This window comes from Cyrtonyx montezumae, unplaced genomic scaffold, assembly GCF_038088225.1.
Source record: "Cyrtonyx montezumae isolate F1298 unplaced genomic scaffold, pur_monq_1.0 scaffold_13, whole genome shotgun sequence".
Taxonomy (NCBI): Eukaryota; Metazoa; Chordata; class Aves; order Galliformes; family Odontophoridae; genus Cyrtonyx; species Cyrtonyx montezumae.
Genome location: NW_027071859.1, coordinates 18888951 through 18913345, shown reverse-complemented (window position 1 = coordinate 18913345; position 24395 = coordinate 18888951). Strand labels below are relative to the sequence as shown.

At 36.1% G+C, this 24395-nt stretch overlaps 1 protein-coding gene across 2 annotated transcripts in view; it reads left to right on the top strand.

The window, feature by feature from the left end:
* The window catches only part of ERICH1 (glutamate rich 1), a 98814-nt gene that overhangs the window by 20966 nt on the left and 53453 nt on the right, over positions 1 to 24395 (top strand). For both annotated transcript variants that reach the window (XM_065730787.1, XM_065730786.1), the window contains exon 3: positions 13232 to 13366. In XM_065730787.1, coding sequence (XP_065586859.1) covers positions 13232 to 13366 — 135 coding nt within the window. The remainder of the gene's footprint in view (positions 1 to 13231; positions 13367 to 24395) is intronic.

Genomic DNA, 24395 nt, shown 5'->3' with positions numbered 1-24395 from the left:
ATGTTTAGCAACAGAGAGGGTAACAAACAAGTTGTGGCACATGTAATACCAGCTAGGTAACTGTGATGGGGAGGGGAATATAGTTCTATCTTGAGACTGAAGCATTGGAATGGGCTGCCTAGAGTAGGTTGTGAGATCTCCATTCTTGGAGGTGCTAAAAACTGAACAGTGTACTGGAAAACATAATCTAATTGGAACAGTTTTTAATGGGAGTTGGGCTGATGACCTTCTTAAGCTGTTCTTTCTGACAACAGCTGTTCTGTGCATCCATTGCCTTTTCTTGTTATTGTTTGGCCCCCACCTGATCTGTAATGAGGATAGCTAGGAGCAGCTTGGCTACAGGGCTTCCTTAATCTGTGTGTGGTGGAATTTGTCTTTGAAGGGTCGTGTGACTGTTGTCCTGTATTGTTTCTGGTTAAGGTGACAGAAGGTTGCCTGAGAATCTCACATTGTTGGATTCTCATTTTGTTTGTTTATAGATCAGTACTTTCAGTACTTCTTTTCTGTGGTTGATAATGAGAGGCACAGTTTCAGAGGCTGATAAAGCATTAAGCTTATGCTGTAAAATGATATTTAATAACATTTGGAGATAATTATACTTCGGCAACAGGTAATAGCCTGTTATCTATGATGGAAATACTGAATAAATGTAACTATGGGGTAATTTCTGATGCTGAAAATGCTTTCATTTGTGTTAAGCATTTGGCATTCCTTATAAATTGGTTTCTTCACAGACTCCATCTGAAGTGGAAGGTGGGAAGGAGAACTAAGATGACCTTGTGATATATAGCTCCTCTGTTTCATTAACTGTAAGAAAACAGTTCTAGGCACTAGATACAAACACAGGCTTTTGATCCAAAGTCCCGCTACAGGTATAATACAACTCATGGGGAAGAGAATGTAGAGCAGAAGAAATGCTTTCTTATTTAGGATTCTCACAGCAAAGCCACAAGGCTGTCCTTTAAATTAACAGCAATTTAACAGGGCTTATTTTCTCTTGGAGGAGAGTGAATGGCTAGTAGCATTTTTTTTCTGGTTATAGTTTCATTCAAAAGTAATAAAAGCTCTTGCATAAATAATCATTTACATGTTGTGACTTTTTTATGGCATTGAACACTGAAAGAGTATTTTTAGAACCAGGCTGTAAGATTTGGAGCCACGGACTGTGTAGCCTTGAAAAAAGATGTAAATACGTTGATTACATTTTATGTTCTTAGACTATTTTAAGTAACTTTTTTCTTACAGCACAGAGGTTATGGGCTAACTATGAAAAAGTTGATCATTTAAGTAGCAGAAGTCTAAGGTGGATAATGGAAAATGAGAGTATTTTTTCTTATGTAGCTGTGATCTCCTTCCTAGCTTGAAAGTTATTGTCAGTCCTACAAAAAATTACTGAAAAATTAAATTTGGCATCAGTAAGAAACTGAGGATTTTCTTAAGACAAACTTGATTTAAGATCTAAGTATTTTCTAGCATTAAGTAACAGCTTTTCCCGTGAATCACAATGTTCAATTTGTCTTTAACAGCTATTTTAAAATTGTGAAAGTACTGTTCCCAATATGCACAAGCTAACCCTCCTCCTCAGATTCTCCTATTTATTAGCCCATAAAATGTTAAGATTATACTTTTGGATCTTAATCCAGTAAATACTTACATTTATATGCCTCTTTTGAGCTCAAGTTAAAGTTAAGATGCTTAAGTATTCAGAACATCAGGAACTGTGTTTATGACTTGTTCTTATTTGATCTTGAAAGAGGCTTTAATTACTAAGTTTAGTATCAAAAATGGTTGTAACAAATTTTCATGCATAGTTCTGGAACTGAAACTTACAATGAGAAATGGCATAGTTGGAGGTGAAATGAAGATTCTGAGGGGCACTGTTCTTTGTGAGTGCATGTTGATCTTTTGAACAACATTTATATCTTCTTGTGGAAGGTGATAGCTCTGCAGTATGGAGAAATCATGGAGATTACACTGTTCTTTTGAATTTCACAGAGGGAGAATAATTATATCTCGTCTCAAAATATTTTTAAAGTGACTTTAAAAATTTTTTTTTTGAGAAAACCTATTAGTGTCCAATATTTTTCCTTTGGATTTATGTTTTCCTAAATCAGATTTTTTTTTTCAACTCTGTCACGATATTCAATAAGTAAATGAATTGACAAAAATAGGAATTTGTTTAGCCATAGGACTACTAATTAAGACTTCCTAAACATTGTTTCATTTGACAAACATGATTCTTTATTGTAAGAGCAATACTTCAATTTTGGAAGATTCAAGAAAGAAAGTTTTATTCTGCTTCAGTATAACATTAAGGAGGCTTTAGATAGCCAGCTTCGTTATGTTAAGCCCTTTCAAATCAAAGCATGCATGTGATTAACCTGAGCCTTTTTAAGTGACAATGTAGTAAAGAAAGCTAATGGGAAAACTGAAAGTTCATGCAAATAAGGGGACTTAATTTTTCCTTCTGTGACCTTGTGGATATGTCTCTGAGTAAGGTAATAAAAATTTTTAAATGCTTAAAAACTTGCTTTACTGGAAAAAAGAAGTGTCTGGCAAATGACTGAGGAAGTATTTCTAAGGATGAGCTACTTAAATATGGTCTTTATCTAAATGTTGTACTCTAATGGGTTTTGTTCGTTTCTGATCCTTGTTAGGGCACTATCTACCTGCAGCATAGATTAACTTCATAAAGGATACTTCTCTTGAGTTATATGGGTCTTTGCTTTCTTTTCTTTATACTTTAAAATCTCAGTAATGACTTACAATACCTTTTATAGTGTATATTCAACATAGATAATAGGTGCTTCTGGATAGAGACTTGTTACCTACCAATTTGGTCTCTTAATAGCCACCTTTGTCTTTGATCTTTTTCTTGATCAGAATAGTAGCTACCTTTTAAAGGCTTGGGATTTACTGCTTGATGTTTAGTATCTTTATAAAAACTAAATTTTAAAAGTTGCTAAAGAATAATGGTGTATGTGTGAAATGTAATATATATATATATATATTATTTTTTTTAACAACAAAGTATGTTGTTTCACTTTTTTCCCTCCTTCAAGGGAAAAATGCAGAGTTTGGACAGTGTGAAATATACACAAAATAAACATCGTACTTGATGTTTATTGTTTCCTTCTCTTCAGGAGGAAATGATTATTCCTAGGTTTTAATGAGGAGCAAAAAGGAATTCTATATTATTCTACCAGAGTAGACAAAAATACAATTTAATCCACATGCTTGGAATAAAAATGTGAATGTATTATGCTGAATGTACCTGCGGAATATCCTAATACTGTCATCCTATGTGTGAATTTTCTGTTAAAATTCAGTACAGCTGTATGGGGCTCTTTGTTGTTGTCTGTCTTACTTTTCCCATTGAAATTGTCAATGCCAACTATATACCATTTCAGAAATCATCAGAATTTGGATGCTTGGACTGTGTCCTTAGTATTTCTAATCCTGTCTTCCCAGAGTCATGTTCTAGAAAGCTTAGACTTGAGGCAGAAGCACCTAGACACCTTTTTTTGAAAAAAAGGATGTACAGTCAGCATTGGCTTTTAGTTGATAAAGCTGATGAAGTGCACATACTTAAGAAATGAAACTCTAGCAGTATGCATGGAAGTAAGCAGCTTTAGAGACTTGTTCTGCAATTTAGCATTGCTTTAGCTGTTAATTGTTAGGAAAGGCTGTCTACTGTGAATAAGATAAAGAGCAATAGAATTACTATTATTACAAGATGAAGTGTTGTCACATAGTCTTATCTCTAGAGTTAGAAATTCCTCTCATTACCTGCTTTATTTCAGTGATATTATTATGCTGTGCAAATGAGACAGATACATCCAGAAGTGAATACTTGACAGAGTGCAGTGACCTCTCATGGCTATGGTAGAAATAGTGCTTAACCAGATTTCCAGGCTGGTAGAGATGTGTGCTTGAGGGTGAATATAATGATAAGGGGTTTGGGAGAGGAAAGAAAATATCCTATCTCTGTTCACATTGAGTGGGCTGCCAATCTAATATCTTTAACCTCAGTTGTGATGGAAGCAGACTTGTAGCTTAGTCTCCAGTTCCCCTAGCAATGTTTTGTTTGGGTTTTTTTTGCTGCTGATTGACCAATTCCTTCTTTTTCGAGTATTTTCACATATGTACAAGAGTAAGTAAACATACATCTTCACTCCTAACTGTTTAGCTGTCATAAAGAACTTACGTGACAACTGAGAATAATTTAAGATAGCTTATCTAACAGTATGTACCAGTGGACTAATTAAAGCAGAAAATGCCAGCTTTACCTGTACGTTTAAATATGCTCTAAACCTAAGCATAGTCTGCTGCAGGGAAACTTTTTATCTTGAGAAAGGAAACAGAAAATACCTTCTATGAGAGCAACTCCATAAAATTGACTTTTCCTTTAGAGAATGGCTGACAGACAATCCTGTTGACCTGTAGCATAATAATGATGTTTGCATTTGCACTGTCCATACTGTTTGCAATTAATTTTAATGCATTGATGAAAAGACAGCTTGTGTCATGCTCCCATGTACAGTTAGGTGTGTAGTACTGGAGCTGCCTTTCCTTGGCATTCCTAATCCCATCTCTGCACGTCTGGACACTGTCCATGTATTCTTCCCAGTCCACCCATTCCTGCTTCCACTGCCTATACTTCTTGTTTTCCCTCAATTAGACCCTCAGGTCCTTGCTCAGCCATGCTGATTTCCTACATCCTCTGATTGATTTCTCACAGTAGAGGATGGTGAGATCTTGTCTTGTTGTGTCCTTGAGAAGAGTTTCCCAGGGAGTGCCATGGAGTAATTCCTTAAAAAGATGAAAGCCCACTCCCTAAAAGTTCAAAATTGTGATTATTACCGCACCCATATTTCTTGAGATGAACTCAATCAGGACATGGTCACTACAGCCCATACTGCCTCCAATCTTAACCTTTTAATTGATCTCCTCAGCATTGGTGAGCACCCTATCACTATGAGAGCCTGCAAGCTCTGCACCTCTTGTACCTGAAGTAAGAAGGCCTTGTTAAAACCTTAAATTTTGTTTACTTTTATTCTGATAAGTATGTATGTTTGTTTCCTGGACTAGTTTCAGTGAAGTCCCAATAATAACATAATCGCTTAATCAGTGTGTAATTAACTAATTGCAACAGAGACATGGCCTTTTAGATTCAGTGCTGCAGCATTTATCCATTTTTTTAACTATATTGATTGATAGGAATAAATTTGCTTCTGAAAGGTGTGTTTGTACAAGATCTACAGTGCTAGGAGAAATAATTGAGCAAGTGCTAGCTTAAGGTTTTTATGTTAGCTGTATTTTCCTGTTTATACTACATGAATTCTTAGGTAACATTTTGCTTAGATGTTTATTGTCACGCACAAATATGTAGACAAGACAATGAAGCTTAACATATTTGGTATATACTGTTTCATTATTGCCTCAAATGTTCAGTTTTTGGTAAATTCTAAGTGGTATAAGATTTTTTTAATACATGTTTCAGCAGAACACAGTGATTATTCTTTGGTCTCAATTCCATAACTGTAGTCAGATTCTGCTTTGGAAACTATTCTTTTTCTTGGTTTCCTAGATCAAGTTTTTCCTTACTTCCCTCTCACTTTTTGTTGTGCTTTGTCTTCACTGCTTTTCCCAAAAGAATTTAGATCTTACAAGAGTTCCAAGAGGAAGGAAGCACTCCTACTTTTTTTTCATCTTTTTACGTGACAAAGAATGTCTACTACTTCTACTGTAATGAAACAGAGTCATAACAGTAAGTCCTATCTTCAATAAAATGAGCTACCATATAGCCTTTCTTGATGTCTTTTTCTTAAAAAAGAAAATAAATAAAAGCATACATGTGGGAGGTGTTGAGACAAATAGATTTGAGTTCTCTTGTGTCTTGCTTTTTATGAGTTTTCCATCCCAGCTTTAGGCCATGTAAAATGGATATATCTTCATTGACCCGAACTTCTTCCTAAAGTTAGTTTCCACTTTTTCTCCAAGTACTTTTCTTCTTTTAATGTCCTAGTCCTCTGAGCGGACTTGTTTCAGAATTTCTCAGCAAACTTCAGTAAAGTGTGTGAAGTCAAGTTTGACTGTCATTTTCATTGATAAATGTTTCAGTTATTCCACTAGAGGTACCAGCAGGAAACAAAATAATTTAGAAATGGATTTTAAACCAAACTTACAAATGATGCCATCTATGCTAACCACAAAAAAAAAAAAAAAAAGGAACCGAAAACAGTTCCTTGATTTGTGTTATGTTTTTTGTTTTGTTTTGTTTTGTTTTTCCTTTACAGAGCTATATAATGACCTGCTGAGGAAGGCGGGGAGAAAAGAAGTAAAGTTTTTATATCATCTTCCACCTGTGTCAGTTTTTAAGAAGGAAATTAGATTCCAGCTTTTAATACAAATGAGAATATAATAAGGCCTAGTATTCAGTGGAAGCAAATGTTAATTTTATACTAAAGAAACTGCGATCTGTGGTGAAATAAATGCGTAGCCCTAGAAAGTGTGTAAGAAATGTGAATGCATTAGTAGAAATAAACTACCAGCATTTAGAATGAAAGAATTTACAAGAGATAGTATGGAGAAATAGTAATACCTGAGAGCCTGCAGGGTGAATAAAGAGACCTCTTTGAGAATAATCATAGGTGAAGAATTGCCACAACAAAGACCTCTGTCCTATTCTAAAACCTCCTAGGAAGTGTGCTTTGCATTTTTAGGAGTTGAAAATCTCAGTGCAGATGAGAAACAATGTTATAGTTACATGCTTATCACTTGATGAATCTGAATGTGTTAGAAGTGTTTTGACGGCTGAAAGGGGATCTTATCAGTGCTTATAACTATGTAAAGGGCAGGTGTCAAGTGGATGGGGTCAAGCTCTTTTCGGTGGTGTCTAACAAGAGGACAAGGGGTAGTGGGCACAAACAGGAGAACCACAAGAAGTTTTATCTGAGCATGAGAAAGAACTCCTTTATTTTGGGAATGACAGGGCTTTTTCAAATAGACCCATCTTTCAAAAAAATATTACCAGCTGAAAAGGCTTGAGAATCTGTCGCACCAAACTTGTGGCTGCCACCAAGTATGCCTTTTTTTTTTTTTTTTAAGTGTAGTTATTATCTTAGTACACTGGGAAGGACAAATTATAATGCTGACCAGCAGTTGTCTTCTTCCTTTTCCAGTCTGTTCAGCATATTTGCTCTCCCTGTGGGAGAGAGCTGATGTAGGAATTGGTTCCATACCTTCCATCTGTGCTAAGCCATAGGCAAGTGCTGTCTCCGTAGCAAATTGCCTAGGGAAACCTTGCACTCATCCAGTCTTCTGAGAAGCCCTGAGGTCATGATAACCAGGTACAGACTGTCATATATTACTCTTAATTCCTCAAAGGAATTAAGGCAGTATGAAAGAGAAAGCTGCTTCTGATCATTCATCTTGCTAGTTTTCTAGTAGTGCTAACTTGTGCAGACTGCTGTGGGCCTAGAAGACACAGATCTGGGTAGAAAAAGGAGTTTTCATTCAAAAACAGATCTTGAAGATTAATTTCATTCATTTAAAGGTATGAAAGTGAATGCTGAGGAAAGATTTCAATAAGTAATGACTCAGTTTACTTTATAGTCAATTCCATTACTCAAGAAGAGGAAGCTGCTTCCTAGCCTTAGATTTTCTCTGTTTAACAAAGACAACATGATGACATGTCTGGTTGCATGAAGTGTCAGGATGGAGGGTGGAAGGAACTAACTTAAGTGACAATGTGCTGCCAGAGGCAAATGGTATGCAACCTAAGAATAGGGAGCAGTCCTGTATAATGTGACTTCTACCAAAAACCTGGAAATGTAGTGAAATGTATGTCATTTTTTGAATATCAAAGGATAGTGAACCTTTTCTACTTAAAGACAACTGTGTGCCCTGTAACAGAAAGTAAGGCTAATCTAGAAATTGAGGACTAAGGATTTTGGCCACAGAGGATGTGGAGTGTCCTTCTTTGGAAATACTCAAGACATGGCTGGACACCTACCTGTGTGACTTATTGTAGGGTGTCTGCTTTACCAGGGGGGGTTGGACTCGATTATCTCTTGAGTCCCTTTCCAACCACTGCAGTTCTGTGACTTTGTGACTACCATTTAATCTGGTATTCACTGGCCAATAATTTTATCAAAGACAGTACTGAAATAAAGGAGGCATGCTGTACTGCTTCCCTACAATGTTCTTCAGCAGTTTACAACTTGGAGATATTCTGAGCTGGAGTATATAATGCTTAATGACTTTTTTTCTTTCATTGTTTAGCATGAATCTATGTGAATTGTGTTATTTTGAATAAAACTATGCACTGAAATCTCACCTGTTAAGCAAGGAAATGTCATTCAAAACTCAATAGCAGACATTCTTAAAGCTGTAGAGCTGAAGCACAGTGTGGAAGAAAATAATTTTTCAGTATTGTCTTCCAGGTATTGGTGCTAATAAAATATGTCATGAGCAAATAGCATAATGAAATAAAGAAATATCCAAAAGCCATTCAGTTAACTTTTTTGTAGAAAATGGTGGAATTTTCCTGGATTTTCTTTCCAAATTCCCTGGAAGGAATGCAACCCAAAAATAACAAAGAAAAATTATTTTAGGATTAGTTAAGTTAGAAAAATTGGGCACCTTAGAAGTGTTAAGCAGGCTAAAGCAATTAGACTGTGATGTAGTAAATGTTGTTAATTAGCTCTCTATAAAAAAGTTACGTAACTGTGAAAGCCAAGTTCCTACTTGAAGCAGAAACTTCAAACCTATTGAACTAGCACAATGCTTCGTGTGTGATGATTGCCACATGACTAAAATGATAAGTGAACATCTATACTTTACAAGGCTGCTTATTATCATCATCACTTTTCTCTCTCCCTGAAATGATATCTAATATTGAGAGAGGGAATCTTGCTGAAGTCCTAGGTCAAGCTGCAGGAATTATGCAGTACGCTTCAGAAAGGATTTGTACTTTCTGATTTTGTAGATAACTTTAATTAAAAGGTTCTGCCTTTGCAAACAGCACTGTAAATGTGTTTGATGTGAGACTTAAAAACAATCCTGTAACACTCAGCCACATGAACAGAAATTGGTGTGCAATATTTTTTGTCCATGAGGTCGTTCTCACTGAAGCAACTAAAGCAACTACAGCCTGATCTTTGGGAGCTTGATTATTGCCTAAACAAAAATATGTACATGTTTTTCAGGAGAAGGGTATTTGGGATCACCAAGTGTTTTGATTTTAATAATGTTTGTAATGATGGGCTACTTAATGTCTTCAGCTGAAAAATAGGTGCTTCTTCAGTTTATTAGAAATATGTTTCAGAAGGAGCCTCAGACTGTGCATACTATACAGTTAGTTGTGTTAGTTGTTAGTGTCATAGAATCATCAAGGTTGGAGGAGACCTCCAAGATCATCCAGTCCAACCATCCATCTACCACTGATATTTCCATCTACCATTGATATTTCCATCTAACCACTTCTTGAACATCTCCAGGAATGGTGCTAGTCACTTTCTTTACGCTTCAAAAATACGCTCATGCAAACATGTTAAAGGGGATAGCAGACCTTCAAGCCTTGCTAATGTCTAGATAATATGTACCGTGATGATGTTACAGAAAATGCTAATCTGAAGACTCCTGACTTCTGCAGAAGGCATAACACTGGACTAATCAGACCTTGGATTTGGTCCAGAATCCATCCCTGTCTTTGTGTGGTTTTCTTTAAGGATCTCTTCTGAAACTAAACTCTCCTCTTGGAAAAGTGATAGCTGGGAGTTTCCAAGTAGTAACATCAGATGCAGCTAACAAGCCTCTTGACTGCTGTTTGGGAAAATTTTGAGAGGTTCTAGTGGACCACTAATCATCAGTCCTCTGTTTGTTCTACTCATTTCACTCTGTGGAAACAGGGTACTTCATTTTGAGGCTTTTTAAGTTCCAGGAAAGCACTCTCTGGAGAGCGTAAGGTAGTTTATGATACAAGGTTTTGGTAGCAGAGCATCTGCAGGGATGACCTCTGTGAAAAGAGGCTACCCCATTTTGGAAACAACTAACTCTGGTTGGTTCCAAAACAGTCCCATAGCAGAACACTTCATTTCCAAGTACCTGAACCTGTAACTAAATATTTGAATGAACTGGCAATAGATTAATTTATCTTAGCCAAGTCTGGTTTGTCTGCAGCAGTAATTGGTAAGTGATGTCCTTGCTTTTGTCTGGACCCAGGAACTTTCTCACTCCTGCTCTTTCTGTTCTCTCTCTCTGTCCCAGTGTCCTGCTGGGAGAGGAGCAAGCTGCTGTGTGTGAGTTTGGTTGCTGCCCATGGCCAGCCCACACAGATACCAGAAGCTTAAGCACTACCCAGAGTTTAATCACTCACTAGCAAGCACAGGGCCAAGATCATATGAACACATTCTAAGTGTTGTCAAGCATGCTTTGTGTCCAGGCAGTGATGGAGAATCTGCACTTGGAGCTGCAGGTAGGGAAATGTTTTAAGATCCTGAAATTATCCTGAAGCAAAACATACTGTCTTTACCTGAAATGATGACAGACCAAGCAGTTGGAAATTTCACTTGGCTGAGGTGGATGAAGGCATTTCCTTCAGCTCCTTAAAAGGGCCAGTACTTGCTTGTTGTAGTCAGTGATAATGTAGCTAGCTGTGCTGCTGGTGTCCTTGGGGATGTAACCTTGGTAACAGTGTGTTTAGATGCACTTCCCTACTCTGTGCAAAATGTTGATTTATGCAAAGGAGCTTTGTGTTGGGAATGTTGTAGAAAACAATATGCGTAGGAGGCAAGTGGATTATTTGTTCTGTATTCTTGGTTTACCTTTAAGAGCAATACTAGTTCATTTTGTTTTGTAAGCATTCTTTTAATTTTTGGGCAACATGTGGATGAAGATCTATCAATTTATGCAGATACATTAAGACATTTGAGTTTTCTTTTTGTGACATGTTAGGTAAGGAAAAAGCACCAACTCCACCTCTTGGATGAGTGTGTTTCTTCAATTTCCTGTAATGTGTTAAGGTTATAAAAAAAATGTCTCACTTTACGTTGTACTTTTCTTTTAATGATTCTGCAACAAATCACTCAAGGATTGACTGATAACCACTTTGGTCAGTTTGGTCTTGTCTCTTTATTCAGTAATTTGGTGAATTTATGACTTTTAACTGATAGAAAGGAGGGCATTCTAGAGTACTTCCAGTATTTGATTATTTTCATGAATAAAAAATATATATATATCGACAGTGTCATGTTTCATGCTTTACAACAGTGTTTGGGATTTTATAACCAATTCATCTCTTAGCACAGGGAGGTTGGCCACAGTCTGGAAAAATTCAAATTTAATGGCTTGAGAGTGGAAGATGGTTGACATGCTGATATTATTCCATTGAGCATATACAGTTTTAACAATGTGGCAGCAGTTTGGCTTTGCATACTTTCACTGGATTAACAAAGACTAACGCTTTATTTTAAGCTTGTAAACTAATTCAAGGTGTGCATAGGGTAAATAAAAGTCATGTAGAGACTCTCATTTAACTCCTGTTGACTCCAGATCAACTTATATTTGAGTCCTCATTCTTCTACGTTACTTATCTGTGTTACTTATCTGTGCAGCATTAGATGTTACAAATCTTCCCCCAAATTCTGTTGCACTAAACTATTTTGTCTTAGGGAGTTAATACATCCCGGTGAAGCCGATTCTTATGTGATTAAAAGGTTTAAGTTAAGTTACTGCAGATTGAGTTTAAAGGTCTTTATCATTGTCTTTGTTATAGAACTCGAATTAAAAAAACAAAAAAGGTGAAACAGGGAAAAAATGTTAAAATTATAAATTATTCATAAGAGGATAATAAAAGAAACATTTATGCATATTTGTAATTTAAAATTATCACCAGTTACCACTTCATCATTAATCACCACGGGTAGGTAGGGAAAAAAAATCAATGCAAGTGCTACCAGTTCAGTGATTTGGCATCAGCTTAGCAAAAAGGACCTGTAAGAGAATTACTCAAAATTAGTTTAGGTGGATCTTTCTCCAAATCATATAATTGCTCTTCATCATATTTTATTAGTTATTTAATTTCCTTTATTATTGTGTAAGATAAGCATCATCAACATCGGTTTAAAATTTTCTTTCTTGTTCAAGAGAAACAATCATTTTCTAATGTATTCTCAAAATAAAGTGATTGCATCCTGATGATAAAAACAACAGTGATGGAGCCTATCAAAAGTGTTCTGAATGTGATCAGTACAAATCTGAGAGAATCTGTCAAGCTAAATTTTTTAGTGTTTTGTCTGAGAAATTTCAACATGGGTGGTTAAGTTACATACTTGGATAAAGAAAGGACTTGGTGAACCAAAGCTATTTAATTACACAATAAGATTGATTCCCAACAAGAATTGTTTCAGTCAGACAGAATTGCATTTTGAATATTGTGGTATTAGTCTAACTATTGCTACAGCTTGCTAATGGCTTGAATTATTTCAGGTCTTCTGGCAAATCTGTGAAATGGCGAGGCTAAGCATGTGCACCTGCCAGTGAAGTTTTTTGGTGAAGTTTTTAATGCTACAAGTTTCATCTACATGCTTTACAAATTACCTCTGAAGGGGGAAGCTTTGTGTTGTGTCAGTGCTGGCCAATGTAGAAAGGATGTGCCAAACCACCTAAAATTACAGTGCAGCACCAGGAGAGAGCCTGATCATGAGACCTTCTGGAAAACCTTTGTCTCCATGTGGTTGATCTCTCATATTGTCACTACTAAAAAAAAAAAAAAACCCAACCAAAACAGTGGCATTTGGACTATAGTGTCTGCTCATAATGATGAGGGAGAAACCGGGGGGGGGGGGGGGGGGGCGAAACTGAATGATTTGTGAGGTCCTTTTCAACCCAGGCCATTCTGCGATTCTAGAAATAGATTGTAAAATAGCGCTGCAGGTGGAAGCTGCTGCTAAATTAGGACAGAAGAGTTCTCTTCCATTTCTAATGGAAATAACTAACCTCTGGATTTATTTATTTATGTGTGGATTATTTATTTATGTGTAGCTGCTATGGAATTCAGTGCACTTTTGTTGGTCATAGAATTACTTGATTGCTTCACATCTGCCTTTCTCTTACTTTATTTTCATCCATAAGGAACCATTTTTTATCACTGCTATCATTGGAGAATGTTTGAGAAAATCTTTACTGAGAGACCAATGGTCGGACACCTTGTTTTTCTGTTTTGTAGGTAGTGACACCACAGTTCCACCTCCAAGGAGAATGTACACAGTGAGTCCTCCTCCTGAGGGCTATGTTGCAGCCATTCCAGATACTAGTAACATTACAGTTTCTGAAAACTCTGAGAGTAGCAGTGACTCTACAGGTAAGTTTGTATGCTTGTTACTGTGATGAATTTTTCTGAGAGAAACATTCTGTCAAGCCTTACCAAATAGATTTGAATTATAACAATTAAGTATTTAAACTGTTGCTGCCAGTGGGTGTCACTGTTTTGCAGTATAAGCAAAATGAGATGGGTTCGTTCTTCCGGATTCATTTCCTTTGTTAGCTCGCAGACCAGATGGTTTTATCCATAGTGTTGTAGACCTTACTGAAATTCTTCAGCTCCTCCCATTTGAGTACCACATGTATATCATGCCTACTTACAGTCATCTTGTTTTTAAACAATTAGGTGCTGCTCTACCTGTAAGTCTTACTGCTGAAGTTCTGTGGAGTTGGGCAGAAGCTTAAAAGTCTTTGAAAGTGACCTCTTTCAATTACAGTAGAAATTCACCTGATTGATTGTGATGGAAGTAGATACCAATCCATATATTTTGAGAAGCTTTCTGATGAAAAACTGTGACCAGGTCATCTTAGAACTTGTCTGCTACAAGAGAAGCAGGGCATGATCTCTAGAGTGGCTTCTAAGGGAACATTTTAAGAAGCATGCCCATCTGAATGAAGTTGATAGAATTAAACTGATTCTGTCTTAGAAGTAAGTGCTTAGCTTAGATAAAACAAATTAATCTAGTTGTTTTGTTTTTGGTTTTGGTTTTGGTTTTGGTTTTTTTTTCAATTACTGTGTTCCTGTGGATATGTTTTTTCTAAATTCTCTATCTCTGTCATTCGTTTGCTACTATATTATTAACAGCAATCTACAGCAAAGGAAATATCCAGGTGAGCCTCCTGAAGTTTAGGTAAATACCACATTTAATAAGTGGTATTTATTGAACTGCTGTTTGTTTTAGCCTGGAAACTGTCTAAATTTAAAGAAGACGTGATTAAACTTAGAAATATAGAAAGGCAAATGTGCCTTGCCTTGGAAAACAGTAACTGCAGGGGTGAATTTTCAGCTTGAAACCTGGGACTGTAGTGTACTCAAACTCCATTCATGACATAAACCTGTGGTTAGTAACTTGGTTCTAACATGTAGGTAAGCATCTCACCTTTGTGGGGGGAAACATGCCATGTTGAAGCTATGATACAAACTTAAATCAGAATATGAGTAGAACTACCAAAAGATTATAGTGGCACTTCTGTAGTGTTCTTTCTCACTGTGAAATCAAGAGATCTTTTTATTGCACTGGGGAAGAAATGCTTTATCAAAGTAAAATAGTAGTATGTCTTGTTACTTTTGGAATTAAGGAACTGTAATTCCCAACTTGTGTCTTGTGCATTTCCTTTTGTTACATGGGATTCACATTCAGTCCTGAGTCTGTTCCTAAACTTTCCACACATTTGAATTACATTGTTCTCTTTGGACAAAACTTTGGGTTTCTGTCCTGGAGTGTTTCAGATTCAAGCTGCTGTTTATTCAGATAAAGAAGCACTCTTTCTCGTCTCTATACTTTAGAATCTTTTCTTACTCGTTGATGTGATCTCCTTTCAGACATCAGAAGGACACGCTCCTTCTTTATTTTGAAAATGATACATTAAGTCTCAAAGTTCCTTGCAGGTAAATAGCCCTATAATATTAACTTTTAGGCTGGGACTTACTCTACTTATAAATAAAACTTAAAAGCACAGCTCTCTCAGTGCACTGACAACTGAGGTACGTCCTTATTAAGGTATCGGTAAAGAATGTGTGGCAGAGTTACTCAGCTGCAGTTTAAAATCTACAAATAAATAAATGCATGGTGAATATTATATGTTGATTTATTGCATAGCAGTAAAACAGAGTAGAATTCAGGATTGCATAATACTGTGCCTTAATTGTCACATAACCTTATTGTTATGTATTTGTCTGGTTTTACAATGGCTGGATTATTGATCAATTATGTCACTTGCTCATTCGTTTTACATTTCATCTTTTTTTTCCCTCTCTCATTTCAGGGGAAAAAAACCAAAACTTTCCAACCATAATAGCAGTAAGTAGTGTTCCGGTGTTGCTTAGTGACAGTATTGACTGTTCAGTGGTGAACTCTTACATCTGATCCCAGTCCCAGTGCTCAGTACCAGTACATTTTCAGCTTTAGCCACTGTTCTGACAGTTAACAAATACATCTGGACTTCTAAGAGGCTTCTATTTTTCTATTGGATTGCTATTTGACTTTAGAATTTATCACAGAATAAAAAAAAATTAAGTTAGAAGTATCATTTAGTGCTATTTACTCTTTGCAAGATAAGACTGACTATAAATATCATTCTTGCCAGGCAAGAAGATTTCCATGTAGGGAGATTTCATTAACAACCTTTTTCCATTTGCGCTGGCGTTTCACTGTCCTTTTCTGTATGCTAGATCTAACTTGCTGCAGCTGAAGGCTCTTGTTGGTTCCATCTAAACATGAATTACAGAACTAGGCATCTATGCTAATCTTGTAAGGCTGTGGAAGGTGTAGTTAATTTTACTTGTGTTTGTCTTCTATTGCATTTAATCCAAGTATATATACAAAATTGGAGTGAAGACTAATTTCAGGCAATGCTCATAAAACATGAAAAGAACACTTCCGGCAGTCACACCAGAGATTATTTGATTTGCTGATCTAGGTTTGAATGTATAATGTAACAGACAAAAAATACATCAAAATGTGAAGAGGTGTGCTTAGGAAAGCAAGAAGAATATGTTGTTTGACCTCTTTCTTGTGTTCGTTTGGATATAAGGTCAGAGGTCTTACTACTTAAGCAATGTTGCCTTTCTCAGATTTAATTCCTCTATTTTCTGTGAAATAATTTTAGAGAAGTTGGGCAAAACAAAAAAATAATCAGGCATCCATTTATTGAAACTAGATATGTAGTTGAGCAAATATCTAGGGACAAACTCTGAGGTCAGAATCTGTGTGGCTTTCAAAAATACAAAACCCCTCAGACACCTAAGTGGATTAGTGAATATCTGACAGTGATAAATGGCAGGAGGACATCTTGAGTTTATGTCCATTTCACTCAGATAAGGTTAAACCTCTGAGAGGCTGTGCTTTCTATTTATTTATTTAATTACTTTTTTTCAAGTCCACATCCTTTTACTACAGATTTTGTGCTGCATCTAGCACCCTGTTAGCCGTTTTTAGCCTCCAGACCCAGAAGAAAGGGAAATAAATTCTATTGAAACTTGAGTAAACAGAAAATAACTTTGTTGTCTATTGAGCCCATCTTGTTAAAATGATCCATCCATATTTTGAGCTTAAAATTATTCAGCAGCAGATTATAGAGGACAAGGCACAATGGGCACAAACTAGAATATGTGATGATCTGTCTGAACATGGGGAAGCACTTGCATACAGTGTAGGTGATGGAACCCTGGCACAGGTTGCCCAAAGGTAGTGTAGTGTCACTTTTGAGATATCCAGAAGCTGTCTGGATGTGGCCCTGGGGACACTGCTCTGGTTGTCCCTGCTGGAGCACGGGTTGGACCACTTGTACCCAGAATTCCCTGCCAACCTCAGCTATTCTGTCATTCTGTGAACTTAATTACATATCAGCACAGATTTCTTACATAACTCTTTCCACAAATTAAGAAAACTAAATCTGTATCTATCTAAATTAATGTAACAAGATTATGAGGAAGGGTAGATGCATCATGGCAGATACTTCACTACGTTATATTCATCTGAAAGAAGGAAACATTCAGTCACTAGAATATGGATTTATAGATGACCATTTTTTGAGAAGTTACTTAAAAGTCAAAGTTAATTAGAGTCATACATTAACTTCCTATTAACTATAAAACAGTTGATTCTCCTTTTTCTATAAACTTGTAGTTTATGGTTGGTCTTGTCAGAATTAAATGAATCTTGTCAAGAGTACAAAAAAAAGTAGATCTGCAGGATTTCAGTATGATTTTTTCTCCATTTATCTCTGTACATTGCTTTTAATATTTCAACTACTTTTCTAAATATTTTCCCTCTTGTGTCAAATAAGTGAATTTCATAAGGTCAGGGGTCTGGTTAAATTGTGATGTATGCGTAAATGACTTAATGGAGTTAAATAAAGTTGCTCTTTCAGGTTTGCTTTGTGCAAGCAGGTAATTAATGAATCTTCAGTAGTGAGAAGAAAAATCCAAAAGTCTTTTGTCTTTCCAGAAAATTATGGAAGTTAAATTTATCCTTGTTCTTAGAACATTAAATTAGACTTCAGTGTCTTTTTTAAGAACTTCCTTGATTTGAATGTTTTGTAAGAATTGTGTCACTATAATGGTGTGGTCAGATCGATGTTTTGTTGATGGAATTGAATTGGATATTGAAGAGAAGAAATAAAAAAGAGCTTGTTTTTTTTCATATACATGTATATATAATTGCCATGGTACATACTAATGCATTGCTAACTCTCTTCCAGCTATAGATTTAATATTTTTGAGGAAGGCATAAAAATCTGTGATTTCAAGCTATAGAAAGTATAAAAATATCTTTGTAGACTAAAACTCTCTAATGTTGATCTCTGATTCAATTCATTTGTTTTTATTGTTTGTTGGGAAATATGTCTTCAGGCGTAGTTCCTTAACACGTACACTATCACTTATCAAAAGATGTTCTCAATAAAAGGAGAATTCAGGAAAGTTTAGTTGCATGTTCATTAGCATAAAGTTCATTACTATATAGTTCATTACTATAAAGGAATAGCTCAGTTTTGATTTGGTTTTTTTTAGATTTTTTCATAAGATAAAGCTAAACTGTGGAGATCCTTCTATTTATTTGAAAACAAGTAAAATAGTGTATTTTCAATTATTATTAAATGCTAAAAGTGTTGCTGGATTCCATCTGAAAGATAATGGATTTCTCCAACAACATATCATGTTTAATAGTACAAGCAAAGATAGCAATAACATACAAAATAATTTTATTGTGTACAGCTCGACTGGAATATAATTTCTCAACGAAGTGCTTTAATATTAAATTCATACTTTTAGGCAAATTCCCGAAGTGGTATTTGATGTTTCTTAGATTCACATCAGAGCAAATACTTGACCCAGGGACTTTGGAAAATACTTGTAACAGTCTATGTGAAAGCTGGAGCCACCTGGAAGAATAGAAAATTAAAATATAAATGTGCTTTAAATTACTTTTTGATTTCATAAACCTTTTTCTTGTCAAGTCTCACTTATTTTTCCGTCATAGTCTTGATATGTAATGCAATAATTGTCTGATGGTGTCCTGCTGTTACTATTTTGATAATAACCTACCCAGTTTGTCTGAAATTTCTACACAGACTGAAGAAACAAGACCTATCTGTGCTTTGTCCTACCCATTAGGGGGGTGGGACAAACTTGACCATGAGATAACGCTTTTGCTAGGAGGAGGAGAGTCCAGATAATATACTTCATTCCCATGCTGTAAAGAAGTCAAGTTAGATAAATGGAAGTAAGCAAACCATTTTCTTCTACCTTTTGACAGCTGACAAGTCAGAAACAGTATGGAAGGTACTTGTCTGGGAAATAATTTCACCTACTTAAATTTGTTTGTTGGCCCAAGGCAGTGCAGTTGCATGTGAGAGATGCATATGAGTCAGTTGTTAACGTAGGTAACAGTTAGGCTTCTGATTTTTATTTATTTCTGTTAAGTTCTGTTACTGAACTGTTACTGCAGTAAGAGGTTCAAGCTGAGGGAATGGACTTAGAGAGCTCTCTCTCAAGTCAGTTTAGTTACTGAATGTAGATGCAAGATGCATCCCAGAAAATTTCTAACCATGTCCATGAGAGATAGTGACTTTGAATGGGTCCTTAGCAGACCTACTAAAAATTGATGCATTTCTGAGTGTGATTCTGCTGCAAGAATGTTTAAACTTACTGTTCAACTAAAAGTAAATTTCTTTAGTGCCTTCTTATTCACTTAAGGTTTAAGGTGACCATTTTAAGGAGGACTAATGACACCTAAGTCTGCGTTTGTCATTAATGTGATGCTAATTTGAATCATGTGTTGACTGCTTGGCAGGTGGTTGGGAATGTGATGCATTAGAGAACTGATGTATTCAGCACACCAAGTGAACAGTATGTTTTGAGCAGCTAAGGCTGTGAGCAAGCCTTTTTTCAGTGGTGGATAGTAATACTTGAGAAATCGAGGGCTACAAAGAGATTCATAATATTTGAAAACAGAGGGATCATTAAACCTTATAATTTAATCTTCTGTACCTGTTAGAGAAATCTTATAATGTGTCTCAGCAGTTTGCTTGCAAAAATAAACAAAAAAATTATAATACACATTTCAAAGATGTCAGAGGGTCTCCACTACATACTGGTAATTTGTTCCTGTTGTTAATTGGCCTCACTCTGTTTTTTTAATATTAAAAAAAAAAAAAAGCAATTTTAAAATTGCCTTTCTCCCTTTGAGTTAAGAACCTTTATTAAACAATATTTTCTTCCCACAAAAAGTGCACCAATGTAGTCATCTGTCAATCTTTTTAATTTGATAAAACAGATTCACCAATTGTGCCTTGCTTTAAAATATTTACTTTTGTCCTCAAGGCACTTCTATAGCCCTTTGCTGTGCATTTTTTTCACAGCATCCTTTCTGAAATATGGCTTCACTACTGCTTGTAGTATTTGTAGTTTCAAGTAGGCCGTGTATTGAAGTCAAATAGTCTTTGTATTTCTATTCACAACTGTCTCTTTTGTATGACTTGAAATTATACCAACATTTTTCTCCCACAGTATCACACCAAGAGCTCAGATTATTTGATTCACTGATATTTTGGCCATATCCAGAAGTCAGTTTCTTGGAATATGTTTCCTCATAAGGCAGTTTTATTTGACTGTGGTTTAAATGTTTGTGTTAGCATTTGTTTTTTAAGGACCACATTACCGTGTAGGATTTTTGTATGATCCCTCTTCTCATTGTTTTGTTTGTTTGTTTCAACACTAGTTTTAGTGTTAATCACTGACAAAAATGCCAGGTTTCCTACCAGTCCCCACAGAACCTTGCTTAGGTTACAGTTTTATGTTAACAGCTATTTTTTAAGCAGTCTCAAACCATGCTTCAGTGCTATGAATTCACAAGCAAGGAAAGAGGATCCAAAGCTGTAAATAATTGTATTGTCCCTATATATTAATAACTTACATCTTACAGTTGTCATTCTAGGAGTCTTTAACATTTTAACTTGTCCCAGCATCCCAGTTTCAATATCCCAATTACAGCAGATTTCCCAAAGTTATGTCATTGAAGAAACAAATATTGGATCAAAGTTTTTGTTTGGTTGTTCTTTTAAAATGTAATTGAAAGAAGTAACAGTAGAAGACATATAAGAGATTTATATTAAAAGTCTCTGCGATTCTAAATGCCTATCAGTCAGTTTGTGCTTACAGTTATCTCAGTGATGTTACAATATATATTGTCTTTACCGTAGATCTCAAATAACAGTACTCAACAGTGACTATTACTGATCTTAAATGAGAGATTTCAGTTCAGGAAAGAAATTTACCAGGAATAAACTCAATTACCTTGAAGTTTAAGGATTTTAAAACATCTTAAAGGTTGCTTTTCTGTATCTAGTATCAGAGTATCTATAACTGGATTGTCTATGGTACTATGGTCTGTTCTGCAGTCAGCTCCTAGGTTGACTCTCCTGCTTCTTGTGGCAACTGTGTTCTGAGTATTCAAATTGTTTAACAAAACAATTTGAGGAAACTGAATATTTGGATATGAGGGTTCTGCATTTACAAACAAAAATTAATTAAATTCCTTCCATCGAGATTTATTCCATTAGATAATTAATCGAGCAAGAAACCTACCAAGGGGTGTTTACAGATAATATATATATTCTAATTTAGAACCTCATTATGTTCAAATAACATTAGTAACTGAAATGCTAAAGTGCAACTCTTAATTTAGTATTATAATCAGTGTTCTGTAATGCACTGATCAAATCATATTTCAAATGATAGCATTATTAAATGAATATGATTTATAAGCAGATGTCCCTATCTTTCTCCAGTTTGCTGGATTAAAAAAGTTTCCCATTCCACCCATTCAGCTTCTTCTAAAACAGTTTCTCTGTGAGGTTTGTTATTTCCTTTTTGTTGGTGTGAGTTTATAATCTGCTAGAAAGAGAAGATAAAGGGTGTGCAGATTGAAAACTTACAGCTTGTTTTGGAGCTTGCTTTTTCAACACGTGCGCCCGTATTTGCTATGCCTTTTCACCAGTGATGAACAAGAGCCTACATGCTGTGCTTGTGGAAATCTACACCAGCAGAGGCGATCCACTGTCACTGTTGTCACTTCTGAAGTGCACCGCCCACTGCCTCACTGTGCTCTGAATCCACTGTTTGGTCTCTAGAAACACTCAGCAAGCGTCAATGAATGTCAGTGGGTGCAGTTTTTTCTACATTGAGGAATTCATTGACACACCTTTGCATCATATACTCTTCAATGCCAGATGCCATTTTGTCAGTCTAGCCCTCTGCTGCCGTCTGTCAAAGGGCAAGAACACATAATTGTTCTCATCAGTAGGAGAGAACTCAACCTCTATTACGTACCACCACCATCTGCCTCTGATGTCACAGGCCAGCATAATAAAATAGGAGCTGTTATTTTTAGAGCAGCCCTCATAGATGCTTGTTCTTGTACCATGCTGCAAAAGCTAGCTGACTCGTGTGACTCTGGGGGGCAGAGGGATGTAGGTCTCTTAGTGTACTACATGTGATACTGATTATTTATGTTTGAGGTAAGAAATTCACTTCTGCCTACTGACAATTGTTGAAACCAGGATTAGGCTATTGTTCTAAAATAAAGTACGAGTCCAAAAGTTAAGGTTTATATATAACATACAAACCACTCACTTCTAACTTTCACTGTATGTAACTATTTACATCTTCTCAGTGTCAATATATCCACAAGCATATAGGTTTATTACAGAACTCTTGTATTATAGCATGGATTACAAGTTGTTTAATGCCTCTGAGGTCTTCAGTAGTTCTTCCAGTGTGATAGTTTACAACATTAAGATACGTTAGAAACCCCATGAAAAAAAGAAATCGACTCTGAAAATGTCTTTTGGCAAAGAATTCTGTCCCTGAGTTTTAGTCCAAATTTGTATGTGATGCTAGGAAAGGCAATAAATGCTGAAAATGAGTTGAGGAAGAACAGAGATTATACTACTGTGATGTACAGGTAAAGGCTTACTGTACCCTTGGCTGCATGTTAGTGATTTAAGAAAAATTAGCTTTGAATTTCTGAAACTATAAGAAATATATATATATATATAAACTGTAATCATTTTCCTTTTGGTGAGGAAGCAGAATTACAGTGAATTTCAAACATTTTTGATAAGCATCCCCTCCTCTGATAGATCAACATCACAGAATCAAGAGGTACTGTGGCTTTCAATTTTCTTTCCTGAATGCATTTGTTTAACTTCCAATATCACTTTTCTGTTCTTGCTCCTACCCACTCAGTCCCTTTTCCCCTCAGAGCTGGAGTGCACTCCTGCTTTTTCCCTCCTTGAAGCTGTGTTGCAGGCTTCCTGTTGTCATAGTGACAGTAGGCAACTGATAGGAAGGAAGAAGAACTAGTGAATAGGCAGCCAGCACAACCAACCTTCTTAGATCCAAGCAAAAAATCAGTGCTGTTGTAGTTGCTGCCTCAGTCAAGCAGACCTCCAGCAGTTTGGAAATCTGATGCTTCTTGACTGCTTTCAGCTCCTGGTTTCATAATGAATACAATCAAGATCTAAGCTTCTGTACTTAAATTGTTGTGGAGCAGCTGGATAAAGTCAATAAAGTACTGGATTAAGTGGAAAGGCAAGTCAGTAAATTTATTGCTTTGTCTCTGCATCTCTGACTGTTCAAGTGCTTCATCATTTTGTATCTCAGTTCATCACCTGCAAAGGCAGGAGGTAAAATTGTTTTGCAGCTATTGGAGAGGTTATACATGGCATTTCCATTTTGACTGCCATATACTTGGTTCATGCTCTACTATAGCATGTGTATCTGTTAGCACTGAACAAAACCAAAATGTTGATATCATACGTATCAAAACCATCCACTGACAGGTTTGTGAATACCAAGCAGAAGATGTGACCCTGGATTATCCTTTCACTGTTAGTACTTGTGTTGCCTTTTCTGCCTAACCTGACTTGTTTCAATGCAGCATTTTCAGTTCTCACATTTTAAAACTAAGTGCAAAAGGAAAGCAGTTTGGATGCAGAATTTTGATGATTCTGTATTATCATGCTGTGTAAATAATCTATACACCATAAAAACAGAGTAGAAGGCTTAGTTTCTAACATTGAATAGATTTACAATCAGTATGGCTGGGTGGATAAGGAAAATGAAGACATCAGGGAAAAGAATGTGTGCATAGTATTAACCGTGTCTCTTCTAATATATAGCAGCTTTATGTAAGTGTTTTGCATAGTGTCCAGAACATGCTGCTGATCCAGTTCTTGTGGAAGTGCTTCTGCCTCATATTGGGAGCCAGATACGAGTCTACCCAATGGTTTAATTTTGCTGCTATTCTGTTACAGCAGCTGTTGTAATTTATGACAGTTTGTAAGCTTACAGCCTTGCATTAATGGAGCTTTCAGTAGACTGTCTCCATTCAGCTTCCACTTGGGAAATTTCCTGATCTGATATCCTTTTCCTCTGGTTATTCTCTACAAAATATATGAGTTTCAGTCTTTTTAAAGTACTGAACAACGCTCTGTACGATTGTAATCTATGCCAGGGAAACTTTGAAAATTGCCCTCCATCCATTTCCGTTTCCCAGTACTTCTGTTAAATAATTTTGTTTGCTAGTTTCATGCTATCTTTCTTCTATTTTAGCCCTGCAAATGGAAATAGGTCATAATTGGAGTATGCTCTGTAACAGCCTTCTGTGGAAATATAGTAGACTAATGGAAATAAAGTCTCTTTCTTCACTGTAGAATCATAATTGCTTGGTATTGTAGGATATGCGTTATGTGTGGCATGTATCAGTCTTACTCCCCCTCTTGCTTCCTAGGGATCTGCAGAGGGCTGAAAAAGTAGAAGTAATGTTGATACAGCAAAAGACAGG